Here is a 19,841-nt window from a genome sequence, read left to right as displayed (position 1 = left end):
AGGAAGCACAACGAGTACCATATAAAATAAACCCAAGGAGGAACACCCCAAGACACATATTAACCAAACTGACCAAAATTAAAGACAAAGAGAAAATCTTGAAAGCAGCTAGAGAAAAGAAACAAATTAACATACAAGGGAACCCCAATAAAGTTATCAGCAGATTTTTCAGCAGAAACTCTAAAGGCCAGAAGGGAGTAGCATGATACACTTAACATGATAAAAGGAAAAAACCTCCAACCAATATTACTTTACCCAGTAAGGCTCTCATTCAGATTTGAAGGAGAAATCAAAAGCTTCACCAATAAGCAAAAGCTAAGAGAAGTCAGCAACACTAAACCAGCTTTATAGCAAATACTAAAGGAACTTCTCTAGGCAGAAGAGGCCACAACAGGAAACAAAAATACCACAAATGACAAGGCTCACCAGTAAAGGTATATACACAGTAAAGATAGGAAATCATCCATGCACAATTTACCACCAAAATCAGAAATCATGAAGAGAGGAGGGTACAAATGCAGGACAGGAGATGCACTTGCAATTAAGAGAACAACAACTAAAAACAATCTCATATATATATATATATACAGACTCATATCAAAACTTCAGAATAAATGCAAACCAAAATCTACAATTGATACACAAACAAATAAGAAAAATCAACTCAAATACAACAGTAAAGATAGTCATCAAACCAGAAGAGAGAACAAGAGAAGGGAAGAAAAAAGAGCAACAAAAACAAATTCAAAGCAATTAATAAAATGGCAATAAGAACACACATATCAATAATTACCTTAAATGTTAATGGACTAAACACCCCAACCAAAAGACAAAGACTGGCTGAATAGATATAAAAACAAGACCCAAATATATGCTGTCTTCAAGAGACCCACTTCACTTCTACAGACACATACAAACTGAAAGTGAGAGGATGGAAGATAATATCCCATGCAAACAGGAATCAAAAGAAAGATGGAGTAGCAATACTCAGATCAGACAAAATAGACTTTAAAATGAAGAATATTTTAAGGGACAAGGAAGGCCACTACATAAGGATCAAAGGATCAATCCAAGAAGAAGATATAACAATTTTAAATATCTACACACCCAACATAGGTTCACCACAATATATAAGGCAACTGCTAACAACTTTAAAAGGACAAATCAACAATAACACAATCACAGTCAGGGACTTTAACACCCCACTTACAGCAATGGACAGATCATCCAGACAGAAAATCAATAAGGAAACACATTAAACCAGATGGACTTAATAGATATTTATAGGACATTTCATCCAAAAGCAACAGAATACACATTCCTCTCAAGTGCACATGGAACATTCTCTAAGATTGATCACATCCTGGGCTACACATCCAACCTCGGTAACTTTAAGAAAATTGAAATCATATCAAGCATCTTTTCCGACCACAACGCTATACAACCGGAAATCAACAACAAGAAAAAAACTGCAAAAAAACACAACACATGGAGACTAAACAACATGCTACTAAACAACCAATGGATCACTGAAGAAATCAAAGAGGAAATTTAAAAATACCTAGAAGCAAATGACAACAAAGATACAACACTCCAAAACCTATGGGATGCAGCAAAAGATTCTAAGAGGAAAGTTTAGTAATACAAGCCCACCTAAGGAAACAAGAAAAAGCTCAAATAAACAACCTAACTTTACATCTAAAGCAGCTAGAGAGAGAAGAACAGACAAGACCTATATATACATACATGTATTAGAATATTCTCCTTTATGATAGAATAATTTTAAAATAACAATAATAATAAATAATTTTATAATAATAGATTTTTAAGTAGTAAGTGAATTCCTATTTAAATCAGTGATAATGTTTTTTTGTTTTGGGTTTTGTTTTTGGTGAGGGTTTTTTGTTGTTGTTTGGGTTTTTTGTGGGGTTTTTTTGGTGGTTTTTGTTGTTGTTGTTGTTGTTTTAGGGCTGTACCCACAGCATATGGAAGTTCCCAGGCTAGGGTTGGAATCTGAGCTGCAGCTGCTGGCCTATGCCACAGCCACAGTAACACGGGATCCAAGTCACATGTGCCACCTACACTGAAGCTCTTGGCAATGTGGGATCCTTAACCCACTGAGGGAGGCCAGGGACTGAACCCACATCCTCATGGATATTAGTCAGGTTCTTCACCCACTGCACCACAAAGGGAACTCCAGTAATATTGTTTTAATATCTTGAAATACTAAAGGACCCCAAAAAATATTAACTAAAATTTTTATACCTATAAATCTGAAAAAATATGTGAAATGGGGAAACTGTATGTAATTTACCAAAGCTGATAGAAGAAGAAATTAAAAATACAAATAATCCCATAATTTTTAAGTTGAATTCATAATTAAAACATTATCACAAAGGAAATGCCAAATATTTTACCAGTGAATTTCACCAAATATTTATGAAAGAATTCCAGTCTTACACAATCTCTTCCAAAGAATGGAAAAAGAGGTACCCTAACTTCTAAAAGAAGTTAGAGACTCCCTAAACTTGACAAGAGCATTACAAGAAAAGAAAATCATAAGCTAATCTCACTCATGAAGACAATCATAAAAAATCATAAAGAAAATATAAGCAAACCAAATCTAGCAATGTATATACGAACACATATAGGTTGGGCATATATATATAAATAATATTGTACTTAATGGTGAAATGAAGAAAAGAAAACTTTCCCTCTGAGGTTGTACATGAGACAAAAATTTCCATCCCATTAATCACTACTTCTATTCAATTTTATACTGGAGTTCCGAGCCAGCACACAGGACAAGAAAAAGCAATGAAAGAATGGTAAAGAAAAGAAAAAAAAAAACGAAATGCATGCCATTAGCAGTTACTTCCCCTTCTTCCTACCCCCAACTCCTGGCAACCACTAATCTACTTTCTATTTCTATAGATTTGTCTACTCGGAACATTTCGAAGTGAATCATAAAGTATGAAAGCTTCTGTATCTGCTTCTTTCCTGTAGCATAATGTTTTCAAGGGTCATCCACATTGCAACATGAGTTAGTAACTTCATTCCTGTCTATGGTTAAACAATATACCTTCATATGGATATATCTCTTTTGTTTATCCATTCATCCATTGAAAGACAATTGAGTTGTTTCCAATTTTTGGCTATTATAAAAAATGCTGCTATGAAAATTAATGTACCAATTTTTGTAGGGATAGACATCTTCAGCTCTCTTGGATAACTATCTAGGATAGAATTGCTGGTTGGATGCATTACTTTTGTTTGTTTATTTTTGTCTTTTGAGGTCCACACCCACAACATACGCAAGTTCACAGGCTATGAGTTGAATTGGAGCTGCAGCTGCCAGCCTGCACCACAGCAACCAGATCCAAGCCACATCTGCAACCTACACCACAGCTCTCAGCAACACCAGATCCTTAACCCACTGAGTGAGGCCAGGGACTAAACCCATGTCCTCATGGATCCTAGTCAGGTTTGTTACTGCTGAGCCACAACGGGAACTCCCATTACTTATACAATTTTTTAAAAAACACAGACCTGTTCCTTAGTGGAAAATGTCGAATGTCAGTGCCACCAAACTCAAGGTCACATAAATTCCTTCTGCTTGTATAGAGGACAAGGTGCTATTGTAGAGAAGACAGGCATAGAAAAAGAAGAGCAAAACCACTCGCTACAAAGTATCAACTCAAAAGTATCAATCTCTACCAATCAATTAATTTCAAGGGCAAGATTTAATCACACCAAGATGCCAGGGTTAGACACATGAATAAAAGGAGGCTGTAAGCTACCTAAAATTCCTATTCCTATAGTCCAGGCTAAAATAAAAACAATACTTCATTTACATTCGCATTTTTTTCATGATCTCTTCTTTTTACATTTTCCAATCACCACTAGATTTTATCACTTGATTTATAACACTATTTCACAAACTCAACCAGCATAACTGAAACATTTAATACAAAGTGCCGAAAACTGTAGAACTAGGCAATTCTGATCATTAAGATGACCTCCCTTCTGCTTGAAAAATAGTTAAACCATAGGATCAGCAGACTACTTAAAAATCTGTATTCATCTTATTCTACCCATTGTCTTGAAGCCTTTGGGTGGGTCTTCCTGCACACCACACCACATTTGTTCCATAATCCATCCAGGCAAGAAAAGATAAAGTATTTATTTCACATGCAAGCTATGCTAAAGCAGCATATTTTAATAAATCTAAAACTCCTTTGCATGTTACAAATTTCTTATTGCTCCAACCACATTCCAGTATTATAGAAGTATCAATCTAATTGCTAAGAAAATGTAGAACCCTCTGTTGTCAAAGAGTGAACTTTGGAGATGTCTACCTTCAAATTCCATCTCAATCACTTATGAGCTATGTAACCTTAGGCAAATTACTTACACTTCCTGAATCACAGTTTCCCAATAAAATGTGCCTAAAGATACATATATTTTTGGAATTGCTATAAGAGATAAAACCAAAACCAGTTTGGCATAAAGCATGTACTTAGTGAACACTAACTGTTGCTATCATTCCTCTTATTAGTAATTTTATTATTAATATTAAAGTGATTATACTATGGTTATCCTTAAAGGAATGGTAAAATATACAAGGGAAATCTGCTGTTTTATAAGGCAAATATGCTCCCACCCCAGTTTGAAAAATAAAGGGATTCTGCCACAAGGTTTGGTATGGAAAATCATCATGAAGTCTAAGCAGTTACATCTCTGTGTTAGAAATAAAAATGACTTACTCATTTTGGTTCATAATCTACACTTGTGATTCTTATTTCAAAATTAATATGTCCCCTTAGGTATATAAACAGGAAATAACCCATTTTAATAAAAGATTAAAATCATTTTCTTCTATAGCATATATAGAAGGGAACAAGTCCCATATTATGGAAAAAACCATAAGCACTGAATCCATATGGAGGGAAAAATAGGGGCTATCTGGACTTCTGCATATTAAATACAAACGATTCAACATGTATGTTGTATCTGAATGCATTACTGACCATCACTACTAAAATGAAAGTTTAGTGATTAATCTTATTAAATATATTTTTTAATAGGTGACTTTGAGGAAAGAGGCCACATGTGCACCTATTGGAATCATGCATTTAGTCACTAAACATCTGACCTCTGGAGTTCTCAAATGGATAAACAGCTGTTTAGTCAAATTTCAAACAATGGGCAATTCCCACTGTGGCTCAGTGGTAACAAATCTGAACAGTATCCATAAGGAGGGTCTGATCCCTGTCCACCCTCAGTGGGTTAAGGATCTGGCATTGCCATGAGCTGTGGCAGAGGTTGCAGACGCAGCTCGGATCCTGCATTGCTGTGGCTGTGGTGTAGGCCAGCAGTTACAGCTCTGATTTGACCCTTAGCCTGGGAACCTCCATACACCACACATGCAGCCCTAAAAAGCAGGAAAAAAAAGAAAAAAAAAATTGAACAATGTCTACATCATAATACAGTATCAAATTATGAGAATGATAATTCTGATACACTGTTATTTCTTAATTCAACAACAACAAAAATTCTATTCCATTTAATAGAATCTTTTTTTTTTTTTTTTTTTTTTTGTCTTTTTGCTGTTGTTGTTGTTGCTATTTCTTGGGCCGCTCCCACGGCATATGGAGGTTCCCAGGCTAGGGGTTGAATCGGAGCTGTAGCCACCGGCCTACGCCAGAGCCACAGCAACGCGGGATCCGAGCCGTGTCTGCAACCTACACCACAGCTCACGGCAACGCCAGATCGTTAACCCACTGAGCAAGGGCAGGGACCGAACCCGCAACCTCATGGTTCCTAGTCGGATTCGTTAACCACTGTGCCACGACGGGAACTCCCATTTAATAGAATCTTATTATTAGCAAGGTGAGAATTAAACTCTAAGGAAAGAAGCCATTAACCCCAAATTCTTTGAAATGAAAAACTCTGGCTTTAAGGAGACAAAATCTAAAATACATAGGAATACTGCATCCACAAATTCACAGGTTAAATCAGGGACATGAGGATAATTTTCCTAAAAAGACCTAAGTGCTGGTCCTTTCATCAGGCAAGTAAAGTCAAATTCTAAATGATCATTAGTCCCTGATAATTACCAGCCTGTGCTAGCCTGACATTCCTGTCCGCTGACACTGGCTCCATCACATCCCTGACCCCACCCCACCGCCCACCATATACTTTCCTACAATCCAAATCCATGAATTTACCAATTTTGTGCTTTCAATTTCTGGTACAATCATATTGAAAAGATAAGAACAGAGTTTAAAAGAGAAAAATCAAAACATCTTAAAATAAAAGGGGAAGATAACATTTTTATCGGACACTTGTGAATCAACCAGAATTCATGGAATAATGCCTTTTTTTTTTTTTTTTTTTAAAGGGCTGCAGCCAGGGCATATGGAGGTTCCCAGGCTAGGGGTCAAATCGGAGCTACAGCTGCCAGCCTATGCCACAGCAACGCAGGCTGAGCCTCATCTGAGACCCACATCACAGCTCATGGCAACACCAGCTCCTTAACCCACTGAGCGAGGCCAGGGATCCAACCTCATGCTTTCTAGTTGGATTCACTGCACCATCATGGGAACTCTAAATAACAAATACTTTTAACACATGATGACTTTTTGTAGATACATAAATAGATAAACACTTATATGTGTACTAAATGCTATATACTACCATGTATATCTATATATGCACATTTATATCTGTATATCTATGCTTTCTTTCTCCAGCTATTTCAAACAAGTGCCTGCTCTGGAGGAAACCCTATTCAAAACCAGTCTACTCAATTAAATTCCTGCTTCGTGCATGGACTATTATACCACTAGGCCAATAAAGCACTATTCTGTTTTATACACATTAGGTTGAAATCTTCTTTGGTAAACAGCATGAGCAATAATTTGGGGATAACAGTGATATAATAGAAGGAGAGAAAGAAAACTGTATTTTCTTTTAATAACAAACATAAGAGTGGAAATTTAAGCCATTCCTTTGACTATCTGAAACTAATCAAGCCCTGAGAATTATTTTATGAAAACAGACACATCTTAATTTGGAATTTAAAAAAAAAATTCTAGGAGGTGTCGCTTTACAGATAAAATGTGACAGGGTAAAGAAACAAGAAAAGGCAACTTTCACATGCACCTAAAAAGCTGCCATGGGCAATCTATCAAAACACATCACTGTGCCTCTATTTACCATACCTGAACATATTGTTCTGCCGTGCTGCATGTTAATAAAAAATACAAAACAAAAACAGGGAAATATTAGCAGAATAAAACATAAAACTACTTCATGGAAAATTTTAAAAATCAATTCACAACCTTTTATATCTAGGATCTAACACAGACCGGTAGTTTAACAATTTGTTTTTAACTCAATTAACAAACCATGTATCTCTTAGTTATGAATGGATTACCCATGAGACAGGTTTAACTTGTTAAAATATTTTGTCCTTTTCAGATTTCAGAGCAAGCTGTAAGATCCTGTACAAGAGTCTCCTCTTTTTAAGTCAACTGCTTCGTTTACTTATTAGAGCAACACATAGCATAAGACAGCAGAGACATGCCTTTGAGGTTATGTCTTTTTGCTGCTGTTTTTATTTTCATTTTTTAGTATTTTTGTCTTTTTAGGGCCGCACCCACAGCATATGGAGGTTCCCAGGCTAGGGGTCCAATTAGAGCTGCAGCCACCAGCCTACACCACAGCCACAGCAGCACTGGATCTGAGCCGCATCTGCGACCTACACCACAGCTCACGGCAACACCAGATCCTTAACCCCCTAAGAGAGGCCAGGGATCAAACCCGCATCCTCATGGATGCTAGTCGGGTTCATTAACCACTGAGCCATGACTGGAACTCTGTTGCTGCTTTTTAAAATAAAGACTTAAATTATTATTTAGCATCTGGCAAAAAGAATCACTGTCCAAGTGAAGTGCTACCTCCTATCTAGAATAACAAAGCTACATCTGTAACATCAGACATGGGATATATATTTTCACTGAAAAAGACAGGAAGCTGTCTGAATTGTTCATCATTCTTAGTTCCGAGGGTCCAGGCTTCCATTTAAAACTTCTCATTACATATATTCAAAAACACACTGACTACTGACCCGGCTTCACTCACACTCTGGTCCCACACGGCAACAGGGCTAACCCCACTCCGGCACTTACTTCTCTTCTGAGACACAGCCTGCAGGCACGCCGTCACAATATCACAGTTCTTCTGCACTTTATGCACAAGCCTGTCTTTCTGCTTCAGCTGCCGAAGTAACCTGGCTGATTGGATGCCAATCCTGTACTTGAGCTCTTGAAGGAGCGTCTTCAGTTCATTTATGTCTAGCAGTAAAGAAAAAGAAAAATTGAACAGGAAATACTCTGAGAGGGACAAAATTCCAATGTGATATCCATCATAAGATGAACATCTGAAACATCCACATAAACCAATCCTGGATTCGCACCCAGGATTGTATGCACTTATTCAGCTAAGAGATTCTGATGACGTAAGTCGCTCATCCATTTCCTGCCCATGAAATAAATACTGTAAGGTCAATTTTCTTCTTGAGGCTACCTGTAACACGTAAGCAAAGACTCTCACTTTTACTATATTCAGTTCTGATTACGAATTTGTTTCCTTGCCTTAAAATTGACATGTACATTTTGTATTATTAAAGAATCTTTTTTTTAGTCTGTTAATGATAAACCTAATAGCTGATAAAAAAAAGTTTGCGGAGTTCCCGTCGTGGTGCAGTGGTTAACGAATCCGACTAGGAACCATGAGGTTGCGGGTTCGGTCCCTGCACTTGCTCAGTGGGTTAACGATCCGGCGTTGCCGTGAGCTGTGGTGTAGGTTGCAGACGCGGCTCGGATCCCCCGTTGCTGTGGCCCTGGCATAGGCCGGTGGCTACAGCTCCGATTCAACCCCTAGCCTGGGAACCTCCATATGCCGTGGGAGCGGCCCAAGAAATAGCAACAACAACAACAACAACAACAACAACAAAAAAAAGACAAAAAAAAAAAAAAAAAGTTTGCAAATGATCAGTTAAGAGTAAATAATATTACATTTTCTAATGTAGATATGTGTAGTGATAATGGTTTTGTTTTAAACATACAATCTTCCAATAGCTCAACTCTTGGGTACAATATTTCATCTTCAAATACCGTAAATTTGAACAGATAAATAGCAGATAATGCACATCCTTAAAACTAATATCCTCAACAGGAGTTTTTCTACAAGTGAAAAAAGACTTGGGAATCAGAAGTGACCACAACATTTATATGAATAATAATTATGGTTTGGGAGCTTTATTTGTCACACTTGATATCATTTGTCACCATAGTGTGAACTGCCAGGCAAGCAAAGCCTTGCACTCAGTGTGGCATTTGCTAGGCCCTCATTAGAGGTTCTGTTGATGGTCGGGGGGTGGGGGGGGTGGGGGGGAATCTACTCACTTTGAAAAGGATTTGGAGAAACTAGAGAGGATCAGAAAAGAATAAAAAGCAATGTTCAAAAGTAAGAAAAATACTCCAGAGGTCAAAGGAAGTGAACTTTGGGTGTCTGTAGAAGGGGAGGGGGGTGCTTTAATAGTTGTCATACTTGATTAACCTCATTATGGAAAATACATTTGACCTTGACTTTAAAAAGAATTGCCTTTAGGAGTTCCCATCGTGGCACAGTGGTTAACGAATCCGACTAGGAACCACGAGGTTGCAGGTTCGACCCCTGGCCGCGCTCAGTGGGTTAAGGATCTGGCGTTGCTGTGAGCTGTGGTGTAGGTCACAGACACGGCTTGGATCCTGTGTTGCCGTGGCTCTGGTGTAGGCTGGCAGCTGTAGCTCCGATTGGACCCCTAGCCTGGGAACCTCCATATGCCACGGGTGCAGCCCTAGAAAAAGACAAAAAAAAAAAAAAAAAAAAAAAAAACTGCCTTTAGATCAATCAACTATCTGCATGAGCTTAGGCAAGGCAGTGCTCCAAATTTCAAATTATACAAGATTATTCTGAGACATAAATGTAAATAGTCTTTAAAAACATTAAAGAGTCCTAAGGGAGTTCCCGTCGTGGCACAGTGGTTAACAAATCTGACTAGAAAGCATGAGGTTGCAAGTTCGATCCCTGGCCTTGCTCAGTGGGTTAAGGATCCGATGTTGCTACGAGCTGTGGTGTAGTTGCAGATGCAGCTTGAATCCCTTGTTGCGATGGCTCTGGCGTAGGCCAGTGGCTTCAGCTCCGATTAGACTCCTAGCCTCAGAACCTCCATATGCCGCGGGAACGGCCCTAGAAAAGGCAAAAAGACCAAAAAAAAAAAAGAGAGAGAGAGAGAGCACTAAGGAGTTGCCTTGTGGCACAGCAGGTTAAGGATCTGGTGTTGTCACTGCATCAGCTCAGGTCTCTGCTGTGGTGCAAGTCTGATCCCTAGCCTAGGAACTTCCACATGCCTTGGGTGTGGACAAAAACCATAAAAATAAAAAAGCACTAAAGTAAGATTAAGGAATTTCTATGGAGAAGAAAATAAAGACTAGTTACCTCTCTCACCTTGAGTTCAGATGTGGTGAGATATAATGGGAAGTAAGACACACTTAGATTAACTGAACATTTCTGGGTTCTGAGGATGAATAAATATGGAATCAAGCTACAAGAAGAGACCAAAGGAGTTGTGGCTCAGTGGTTAGCGAACCTGACCAGCATCCATGAGAACGCAGGTTTGATCCCTGGCCTCACTCAGTGGGTTAAGGAACTGGCATTGCCATGAGCTGTGGTGTAGGTCACAGACGTGGCTTGGATCTACCTTGCTATGAAGTAGGTCAATGGCTACAGCTCTGATTGGACTCCTAGCCTGGGAACCTCCATATGCCTCAGGTGTGGCCCTAAAAAGACAAAAAAAAAAAAAAAAAAAAAAAAAAAAAAAAGACTGGAGATTCTTCAACCATGGATTCCTTCCAATGGACCAAATTTCAATGTTTAAAATGTTTCCTTCTAGAAACCAAAGCAGTAGGAATATCATCATCTTGCATTTAAATTATACTTTCCTTCCACAAAAGTCATTTTCAGTGACTATTAAAGTACCTACAGCTCTATGATTTTCTGAATGATATGTACTGTTCGATATAGGAAAAATCTTCAGAGCTGAATTGGAAAATGTCTTCTGTAGCAACATCTGCTGGTACATAAGCATCCTGAAGACAGAAATAAGGTCTCCTTTATCTTTGTATGTCCCCACAGACATAGAAGAATCAGCCATAGCCCCTAACACAATGTTAAATAAACAAGGAAAAATGAGATCATCTACTGATAAACTGGACCAATTTCCTCTTTAAGGATTTCCAGTGTACATGATATGTAACATTTGTTGAGTACTTCACACACATTAACTTACCTAATTCTCCCCGCAGCCCTCTAAAGTTGTAGTTTTTTAATTGAAATATAGGTGATCTGCAATATTGTTTTAGTTTCAGATGTATGGCAAAGTGATTCAGTTATGTTTCTTTTCAGATTTTTGTCCATTATAGGTTATTACAAGATATTGAATATAGCTCCCTGTGCTATAGGGTAAATCCTTATCATTTAAATGTTTTATATATAGTCATATATATCCATTAATCCCATACTCCTAATTTATCCCTCCCCCCCTTTCCCCTTTGGTAACCTTAGGTTTGTTTTCTATGTCTACAAGTCTGTTTCTGTTTTGTAAATAAATTCATTTGTATTATTTTTTAGATTCCACATATAAGTAATATCATAACAATGTCTGTCTTTCTCTGTGTGACTTATCATGTCATGGCATTATTATCCCAATTTACAGGCGAGGAAAATGAGACAGAGAGAGGTTAAGAGCTTGCCCAAGGTCACACAACTAGCAAGGAACAGTGGCAGGATATTATTAACTCAAGCCTTCTGACCAAAGTTCATGCCCTTAGTGAAAACACTGAGAAGAGCACCAGATTTCCTGAGAAACCATTTTGGTGCCTCCTGTAAAGGACCCACACATGCTAAATATCTAAATAGGTGCTACAGCAAAATCCTGAACAGAAGGAAGAGAATTAATACACAGGTTGTCTACATTATATGAGCTCTTTTTTTAGGAGGCATATTTTTCAACCCTGAAAAAAAAATCAAATAACCTGATAAGTTGTAAAATGACAGCTGTCTCCATCACCTGATTGGACTTTATTCTTAGTACTCTAATGACGTTTATCCATAAAAGGGTGTGCGTAGGACTATTCTAATATGCCATCGAGTTCAGCATAATAGGGTTGACTCCAAGAAAAGAAGAGATTGGCAGGTAGCTAACCAAAGTAAGACTGCGACCTGGGCAAAATAGACTCTTATAGGTCTTAAGAATGATTGGTGAAGTGGTTACTCATTTGAAATCTATTTCCGAAGCTGTACTGGAATCTCTTCCTTAAACTTTAGCTTGCCAAATTTCCTCTTCCAAAAGGAAATTACTAATCCACAAAATTCTCTCAGTAATAAAAAGTGAATAACCTGGTAAAAAAAAAAAAAACAGAAAACCAAATCATAATTTTTCAAAATTGCTTTTGTTGGATTCTGAAAGAACTCTTGCCCTGCGGAATTCCTGGCATAAACAGACACTCTGAGAACAGCCAAATAACTGCTTAAAATTAAATGGCACAACTCCAGCTAAAGTCCCAGGCAGAGGGAGGAAGGTGGAAACCATTTGTAACAATCGGCTGGGAAACAAAAAAAAAAAGAATCTGCACAAGGAAGCCTAAAGAGGAAGCTGAAAGCTGTTTACATAGATTTCAAAAAGCAGACAGATCTATGCCTTTTCTGTTTAGTTCCCCACCACCACCAACTAGATACAGGGATTTTACAAGTAGGAAAGAGGAGACCATTCTATAGTATTCTCTTTGCTCCTCCTCCTGATAATTTAGCACAAGGACATTAATTCAAGAAATGATATGGTGGCTTAGCATCTGTTTTCCACACCTGATTTCATTTAGTAAATTGAGGTCCTAATATATCCAAAAGACAACTGTAGTAACTGTTTACGTGCCTGAAAGGCAAAGAATTATGAACAGCTAAGAAAAAGAAAAAGGTAGTCTCAATTAGGACAGAGTATCAGAGTGTGATAACAAAAGAAACACCAAATTAGCCTCTTCCCAAGAACGCCAAGGCCTTTTTCAGATCAACCTCCCCAACTAAAAGTACCAACAGTTAAACGCTGTGATAACCTCAATGCCCCAGGGCCCTCCACTAATCCTTTCCCCAGGAAGGAAAAAAAAAAAAAAAATCTACCTAGTGATCTTGAAAACCGGCATTCTGAGAAAAGGAATTCACACGTTCTGCTTAGAAACTCTATTACTGAATTATTCTGCCTCACTAGTTAAACACTATTCAAGTAGTATGGCCAAAAAAGGAGGATTTAAAAAAAAAAAATGTTTTTAAACTGGTCCCAAGAGTCGCCTCTATTCTCCCGGCGCCCTCTGGGTAACTTCAGGGAGACAAATCAGAAACTCCAAACCTGTCCTAACAGCTGTTCTGTTGCAATTAGAATCCGGACTCTCTCCACTCGGGCCTCCACCTGAAGATGAAGGACGTGGGGGAGCCAGGAGATCTGTGACTACCACTGCAGCAACTGATGCTCCCCCCGCCCCCCCGACAACTCCACCGGGGATAGGGGGACAATAAGAACTAAGTCTAGTCATGATTCCGTGACTCTGTGGGCACCCGCGACAGATCTAAGGAGACGCCCCAAACCTCACACGTGGGCACTGGGCTGATCCGCACAGGTGCGCACAGCTGAGCGCGGGAGCGTGGATCCGGGCAACTCCAAGGATCCCCTCCCCGGGCCCTCACCTTTCTGCCGCAGGTACTGTATCTGGTGCCGCTGGCTCGGTCGCTCCTGCAGCTCCTGCAGCACTCGGGAGTCCCCCAGGCCACCGCGGCCGCCCAGAAACACGTCGGAGCCTGAGGCCTCGGTGGAGCTGTCGAGGCTGTCTCGGCGCCGCTGGCGGCCCCCGGGCCCGCGGCCCCCGCCAGCCGCCTCCTCCTCCTCGGTACAGCTGTACAGCTCGGTGAGCAGCCCGCTCACCAGGGACGCCGTGCGGCTGCCCCGCGGCTCGCCGGGCTCTGGGTCCTCCTCGCCCTCCCAGGAGTCCCGTGACGCCGGCGCTCCCTCCGCCGGGGGCGCCCCTCGCAGGGTTGGAACTCGGGGCGCTTCGTGTTCCGCGTCCTCCGACCTCGCTTCGGGCTGCGGGCGCCAGGTCTGCCCCCCGCCCGCGGGCAGGACCTCCATGGCCCCCGGGCGCTAGAGCCCGGCTCCCTCCTCGCCGGCCAGTTCCGGGAGGAGGCGCGGCCTCGGCCCCGCAGGGGTTGCCCTGAACCGGGCGCGGCGTCCGCGGGCTCCGAATCCCCCAGGCGTCCGACCTTCCCCCTACAGGTACTGGGGCCACTGCCCCTCGGCTCCCTGCAGGAAGAGGGGAGGGGCCACGCTGCCGGATACCTAGAGACACCTGCAGCAGGTGAGGCCCGCCGGCGTCCGGGAGCGCTCTCTGAAAAGCGTCAAGGAGCAGGATGTGGCCAGAACGTACGAGGATGAAGCCTTTAGCCCGGAGGGGGAAGGGCGCTCTGGCTGCTGCCACCTTCACTTTAATGCACGTGATTCACTCAAAAAGAGGGCAACTCTTGCATCCTATTCACCCACCACCTCGAAAGAGTGCCCGGGAGAGTTCTAAACGCCAATCAACAAGCCGAGGCCAGGAGCTCCCTCCTCCACATACTCTGGGCACAATGCCCAGCCCTTCTCACCTTCCCACCTGATCTGGGCGCCTTTAAAGGCGTTCTTAGTTTCTAACAATAACCTTTCTGAAGACCTGGCATATACTTGAGATTTAATAACACTGTGAACTTTTTTCCTTCGGTGAAAGATAAAAGACTGGATTAAGATCAACTAATTCTCTGGCACAAGACCTAACAGAGAGTGAGGATTTAATAAATGACATGAGAAGGCAAAACTAATAAATTGATGGAGCTGATTCTATCAGTAAAACCAAAAGTTTACATGACATCCTAAGAAATGTATCTTTAAGCTAGACTTTAATGAAAGAACTGAGTGCCCCTCTACTGTAGATATTTTTTTAATTTAATAATAATTGTCAACGTTTTTCAGCACTTTTTGTGTGCCAGCTGAGTTCTTTGCATGAATTTACTTCGTTTAAGTCTCACTTTAACTCCATAAAGCAGTAAGCACTGTTTTTTTATTAAGGCATAATTGACATATAACATTAGTTTCAGGAGAACAACATATTGATTTGATATCTGCATATGTTCCAAAATAATCACCCCAGTAAGTCCAGCTCACACATGTCAGCAGATATTTACAAAGGTAAGAACTATTTTTTTCCCTCACTTTTCAAATGAGGGAACTGAGGCACAGAGAAGCTAATTAACTGCCCATTCACAAAGAATAAAGTGAACTTTCCTTAGAGCTTAAAGTGCCTGGCTTTCATTACGAATGAATACATATTTTGTTGTGGATAAGTATGTATTTGTCTATCTCCTAATGCTATTAAATACCAGCCATATTTTTTTAAGGAACAACAACACACCTGGTGAACAGTGGTGATGTTTTATGTGTGTTCAGCACACTTTTTTCAAGGCACTTTCATAACTGAGCCTGTAGAAACCTGGCGTCCCTTGGCACCACCACCAAAATATATGTGAACACAGAGTGAGGTCTATAGGATCCTTTTAGAAACCAGAGTTCATATAAAGAAAGCGGAAGTTTTATAACCTTTCCCTTATGTATCCAGAATTAAATTATGCTAAAGATGGTATTTTTAAGGTTTTGTAACTGTATTAACTACTACTCTATACATTTAACTTTAAAATGTATGCAATAGACGGAATGGAATTATTTAGTTGTTGTTGGTTTTTGTCATTGTCTCTGGCATTGCATAGAGTTCTGAAATCCTTCCTTCAACTGCCTAACTTTGCAACAAGCAGGACTGAAACAAAGACAAACACTGAAATTCGATCTCTTTTCTTTTTTTTTCTTTTTTTGTCTTATTAGGGCCATGCACCCATGACCTATGGAAGTTCCCAGGCTAGAATTGGATCTATAGCCACTGGCCTATGCCACAGCCACAGCAATGCTACCTCTGAACTGTGTACATGACCTACACCACGGCTCACGGCAACGCCAAATCCTTAACCCACTGAGCGAGGCCAGGGACTGAACCTGCGTCCTCATGGATACTAGTCAGATTCGTTCCCGCTGAGCCACAACAGGAACTCCCTCATCCCTTTTCTTAATTGACTTTCCAGCCCTTTCTATCTCCACTCCTTCAGAGATGTCCTAAATACTAGTCTTTAGCACAGTTGGCATCTATCAGGACCTATGGATAAAGACACCCAAAGTGAGCTGCCAGGGATGGTGAAAGAGGCCAGGCAAAACAGTAGGTCATCTAAATTCATCGGAACTTCAAAATCACCTCCTGTTCCCCATCATCACCAAATCACCTGAGAAGAGAACGCTGGCAAAATAAAAGCTAACAAGAAAAGCCGATTCAAGGACCTTGACCTTGCAGGAGTGATGTCGGCCCAGATGTCACATGACCCTTCTCTCACCAGGTCACAACTGTTTATTATTATTTTTTTTCATTACTGTTAAGCACATGCACAATGTAACAAAGAATACATGGGTGGTAACTCTGAGTCCTAGAATATCTAAAAATCTCTTTGTGTCCTGATTGACACTTTGGCTTAGAATTTAGATTAAAAATATTTTCTTTTCTCCTAAGACCAGTGAAAATACTGCTGAAACATTTCTTTCTGAGATCCAGAGTGGTAAGTTTTGTTTTGTTTGGTTTTGTTTTGTTGTCTTTTTGCTTTTTCTAGGGCCGCTCCTGCAGCATATGGAGGTTCCCAGGCTAGGGATCCAATCAGAGCTGTAGCCGCCGGCCTACGCCAGAGCCACAGCAACTCAGGATCCGAGCTGTGTCTGCAACCTACACCACAGCTCACGGCAACGCCGAGTCCTTAACCCACTGAGCAAGACCAGGGATGGACCCACAACCTCATGGTTCCTAGTCGGATTTGTCAACCACTGAGCCACAACGGGAACTCCTGTTTTGTTTTTCTTTTTAAGGGCCGCACCTGTGGCATATGGAAGTTCCAGGTTAGGAGTCGAATCAGTCGTAGCTGCTGGCTTATGACAGAGCCACAGCAACACTTTATCTGAGTCTCATGTGTGACTCATACCATAGCTCATGGCGATATTGGCTTCTCAACCCACTGAGCAAGGCCAGGGATTGAACCTTCATCCTCATGGGTATTGGGTTTGTTTCTGCTGAGCCACACAGGAACTCTGAGAGTGGTTACTTAAGTATGATTTCAGTCTGATTCTTGATTCTTTATAAGTCAGTGCTTTCTGCATAGCCTTGTTATTCTGAAAATTCACAAATTATATAAGGTAGTATAGTATTATATAAGGTAGTATAGTTGATTTACAATGTTACATTAGTTTCAGGTGTACAACACAATGATTCAGGAGATATATATATCCTCATAGATATTAGTTGGGTTTGTACCCCACTGAGCCACAACAGGAACTCCTGGAACTTTAGTTTTAATATTTAATTAGTTACATTATTTATTTTATGTATTATAAGGTCCAATATTGCATTATATTTACAAGGAGCTAAGAAGCATCTGTCTCGAAGTTGAGTACGATTTACTATCGTCTATGGAATGTAATTTATATAAATCTGTGTGCAAGATACAGACTATAAACATTTAAATTATTTCTAAACCTGTATCAGGGTTTTGCTAATAAACCTTCTGACACCTATCATTTAAAACCACATGACAAAAAAAAAAGGAGTTCCCGTCGTAGCGCAGTGGTTAACAAATCCGACTAGGAACCATGAGGTTGCAGGTTTGGTCCCTGCCCTTGCTCAGTGGGTTAACGATCCGGCGTTGCCGTGAGCTGTGGTGTAGGTTGCAGACACGGCTCGGATCCCATGTTGCTGTGGCTCTGGTGTAGGCCGGTGGCTACAGCTCTGATTCGACCCCTAGCCTGGGAACCTCCATATGCCAGGGGAGCGGCCCAAGAAATAGCAAAAAGACAAAAAAAAAAAAAAAAAAAAAACGCACATGAACAAGGAGTTCCACTGTGGCACAGAATGTTACGAATCAGACTGCAGTGTCTTGGGTTGCTTGGAGGTATGGGTTCAATCCCTGGCCCAGGCCAGTGGGTTAAAGAATTTGACATTGCTGCAGCTGTGGTATAGGTCAGCAGCTGTAGCTTGAATTCAATCCCTAGCCCAGGAACTTCCTTCTTCCTGCTGAGGGGGAGGCCATAAAATTAAAAATAAATAAATCTATAAAAATTGAAAAAGAAATAAAACTACCTTAACAAGACTCTCAACATTTTTGATAATTTGATAATTTTTTTCAGCATGTGCAGACGCACACATGAAGACTAAATTACTATAATGAAAGTTATGATTATTCTTGGGATGGCTGATTTGTAAAATCTAGCGGTTAACCTTTTACTCTGATCCTTCAGGGATTAGTCATTCTTGAGTTACAAGAGAAATGCACGAGGTCATTGTTGGGTTTCAGTTTCTCCTCTTGGAAGCTCACTTTTGCTGTTTAATTGTGCTGATTATAATTTATTTATATCCTTGGAATGCAATACAATGTGTATTTTCAATTTAATAACTACATATGAAGAAGACATATATTTCAATCCAAAAAGTTGTGATGAGAGGTAAAAAGGAGATTTTCTTACTTTAAAAAGCCATCAAGTACAACTGACAAGGGCTTAATCTCTAGAATATACAAGCAACTTACACAACTCAACAGCAAAAAAGCCAACAACCCAACTGAATAATGGGCAAAAGACCTGAATAGACATTTTTCCAAGGAAGAGGTACAGATGGCCAACAAGCACATGAAAAAAATGCTCAACGTTCCTGATTATTAGAGAAATGCAAATCAAAACTACCACACCAGTCAGAATGGCCATCATTAATAAGTCCACAAATAACAAATGCTGGAGGGGGTATGGAGAAAAGGGAACCCTCCTGCACTGTTGGTGGGAATGTAAGCTGGTATGACCACTGTGGAGATCAGTATGGAGATACCTTAGAAATCTATACATAGAACTACCATATGACCCAGCAATCCCACTCTTTGGCATATATCCAGACAAAACTTTCCTTAAAAAATACACATACACCCGCATGTTCATTGCAGCTCTATTCACAATAGCCAAGACATGGAAACAACCCAAATGCCCATTGACAGACGATTGGATTAGGAAGACGTGGTATATATACACAATGAAATACTACTTAGCCACAAAAAAGAATGACATAATGCCATTTGCAGCAACATGGATGGAACTAGAGACTCTCATCCTGAGTGAAGTCAGAAAGAGAAAGACAAATGCCATATGATATCACTTATATCTGGAATCTGATATAAGGCACAGATGAACCTTTCCACAGAAAAGAAAATCATGAACCTGCAGAATAGACTTGTGGTGGCCAAAGGGGAGGGGGAGGGAGTGGGGTGGTTGGGGAGCTTGGGGTTAACAGATACAAACTATTGCCTTTGGAATGGGTTAGTAATGAGATCCCTCTGTGTAGCACTGGGAGCTATGTCTAGTCACTTATGATGGAGCATGATAATATGCAAAAATAGAATATGTTCCATGCTGTACAGTAGGAAAAAAAATGTATTGGGGAAATAACCATTAAAAAATGATAAAAATAGCAAAAAAGCCATCAAGGTGTTCCCTTGTGGCACAGCAGGTTAAGGATCTGGCATTGTCACTGTTGTGGCTC

The 19,841-nt window shown here is 40.3% G+C and overlaps 1 protein-coding gene across 4 annotated transcripts in view; it reads right to left on the bottom strand.

Annotated features, from left to right (window-relative positions):
• The window catches only part of TBC1D30 (TBC1 domain family member 30), a 92,268-nt gene extending 77,903 nt beyond the window's left edge, over positions 1–14,365 (bottom strand). For 2 of the 4 annotated variants that reach the window (XM_021091948.1, XM_021091950.1), the window contains exons 1-2: positions 13,843–14,362; positions 8,196–8,360 (exon numbers count right to left, since the gene is read on the bottom strand). In XM_021091948.1, coding sequence (XP_020947607.1) covers positions 8,196–8,360; positions 13,843–14,281 — 604 coding nt within the window. In that variant the 5' untranslated portion in view covers positions 14,282–14,362. Of the gene's footprint in view, positions 1–8,195; positions 8,361–13,842 lie in introns of all 4 variants that reach the window. The other 2 variants (XM_021091949.1, XM_021091951.1) reach the window with 2 other exon arrangements.

Source organism: Sus scrofa, chromosome 5 (assembly GCF_000003025.6).
Source record: "Sus scrofa isolate TJ Tabasco breed Duroc chromosome 5, Sscrofa11.1, whole genome shotgun sequence".
NCBI lineage: Eukaryota > Metazoa > Chordata > Mammalia > Artiodactyla > Suidae > Sus > Sus scrofa.
This window is presented reverse-complemented; position numbering and strand designations above follow the sequence as displayed.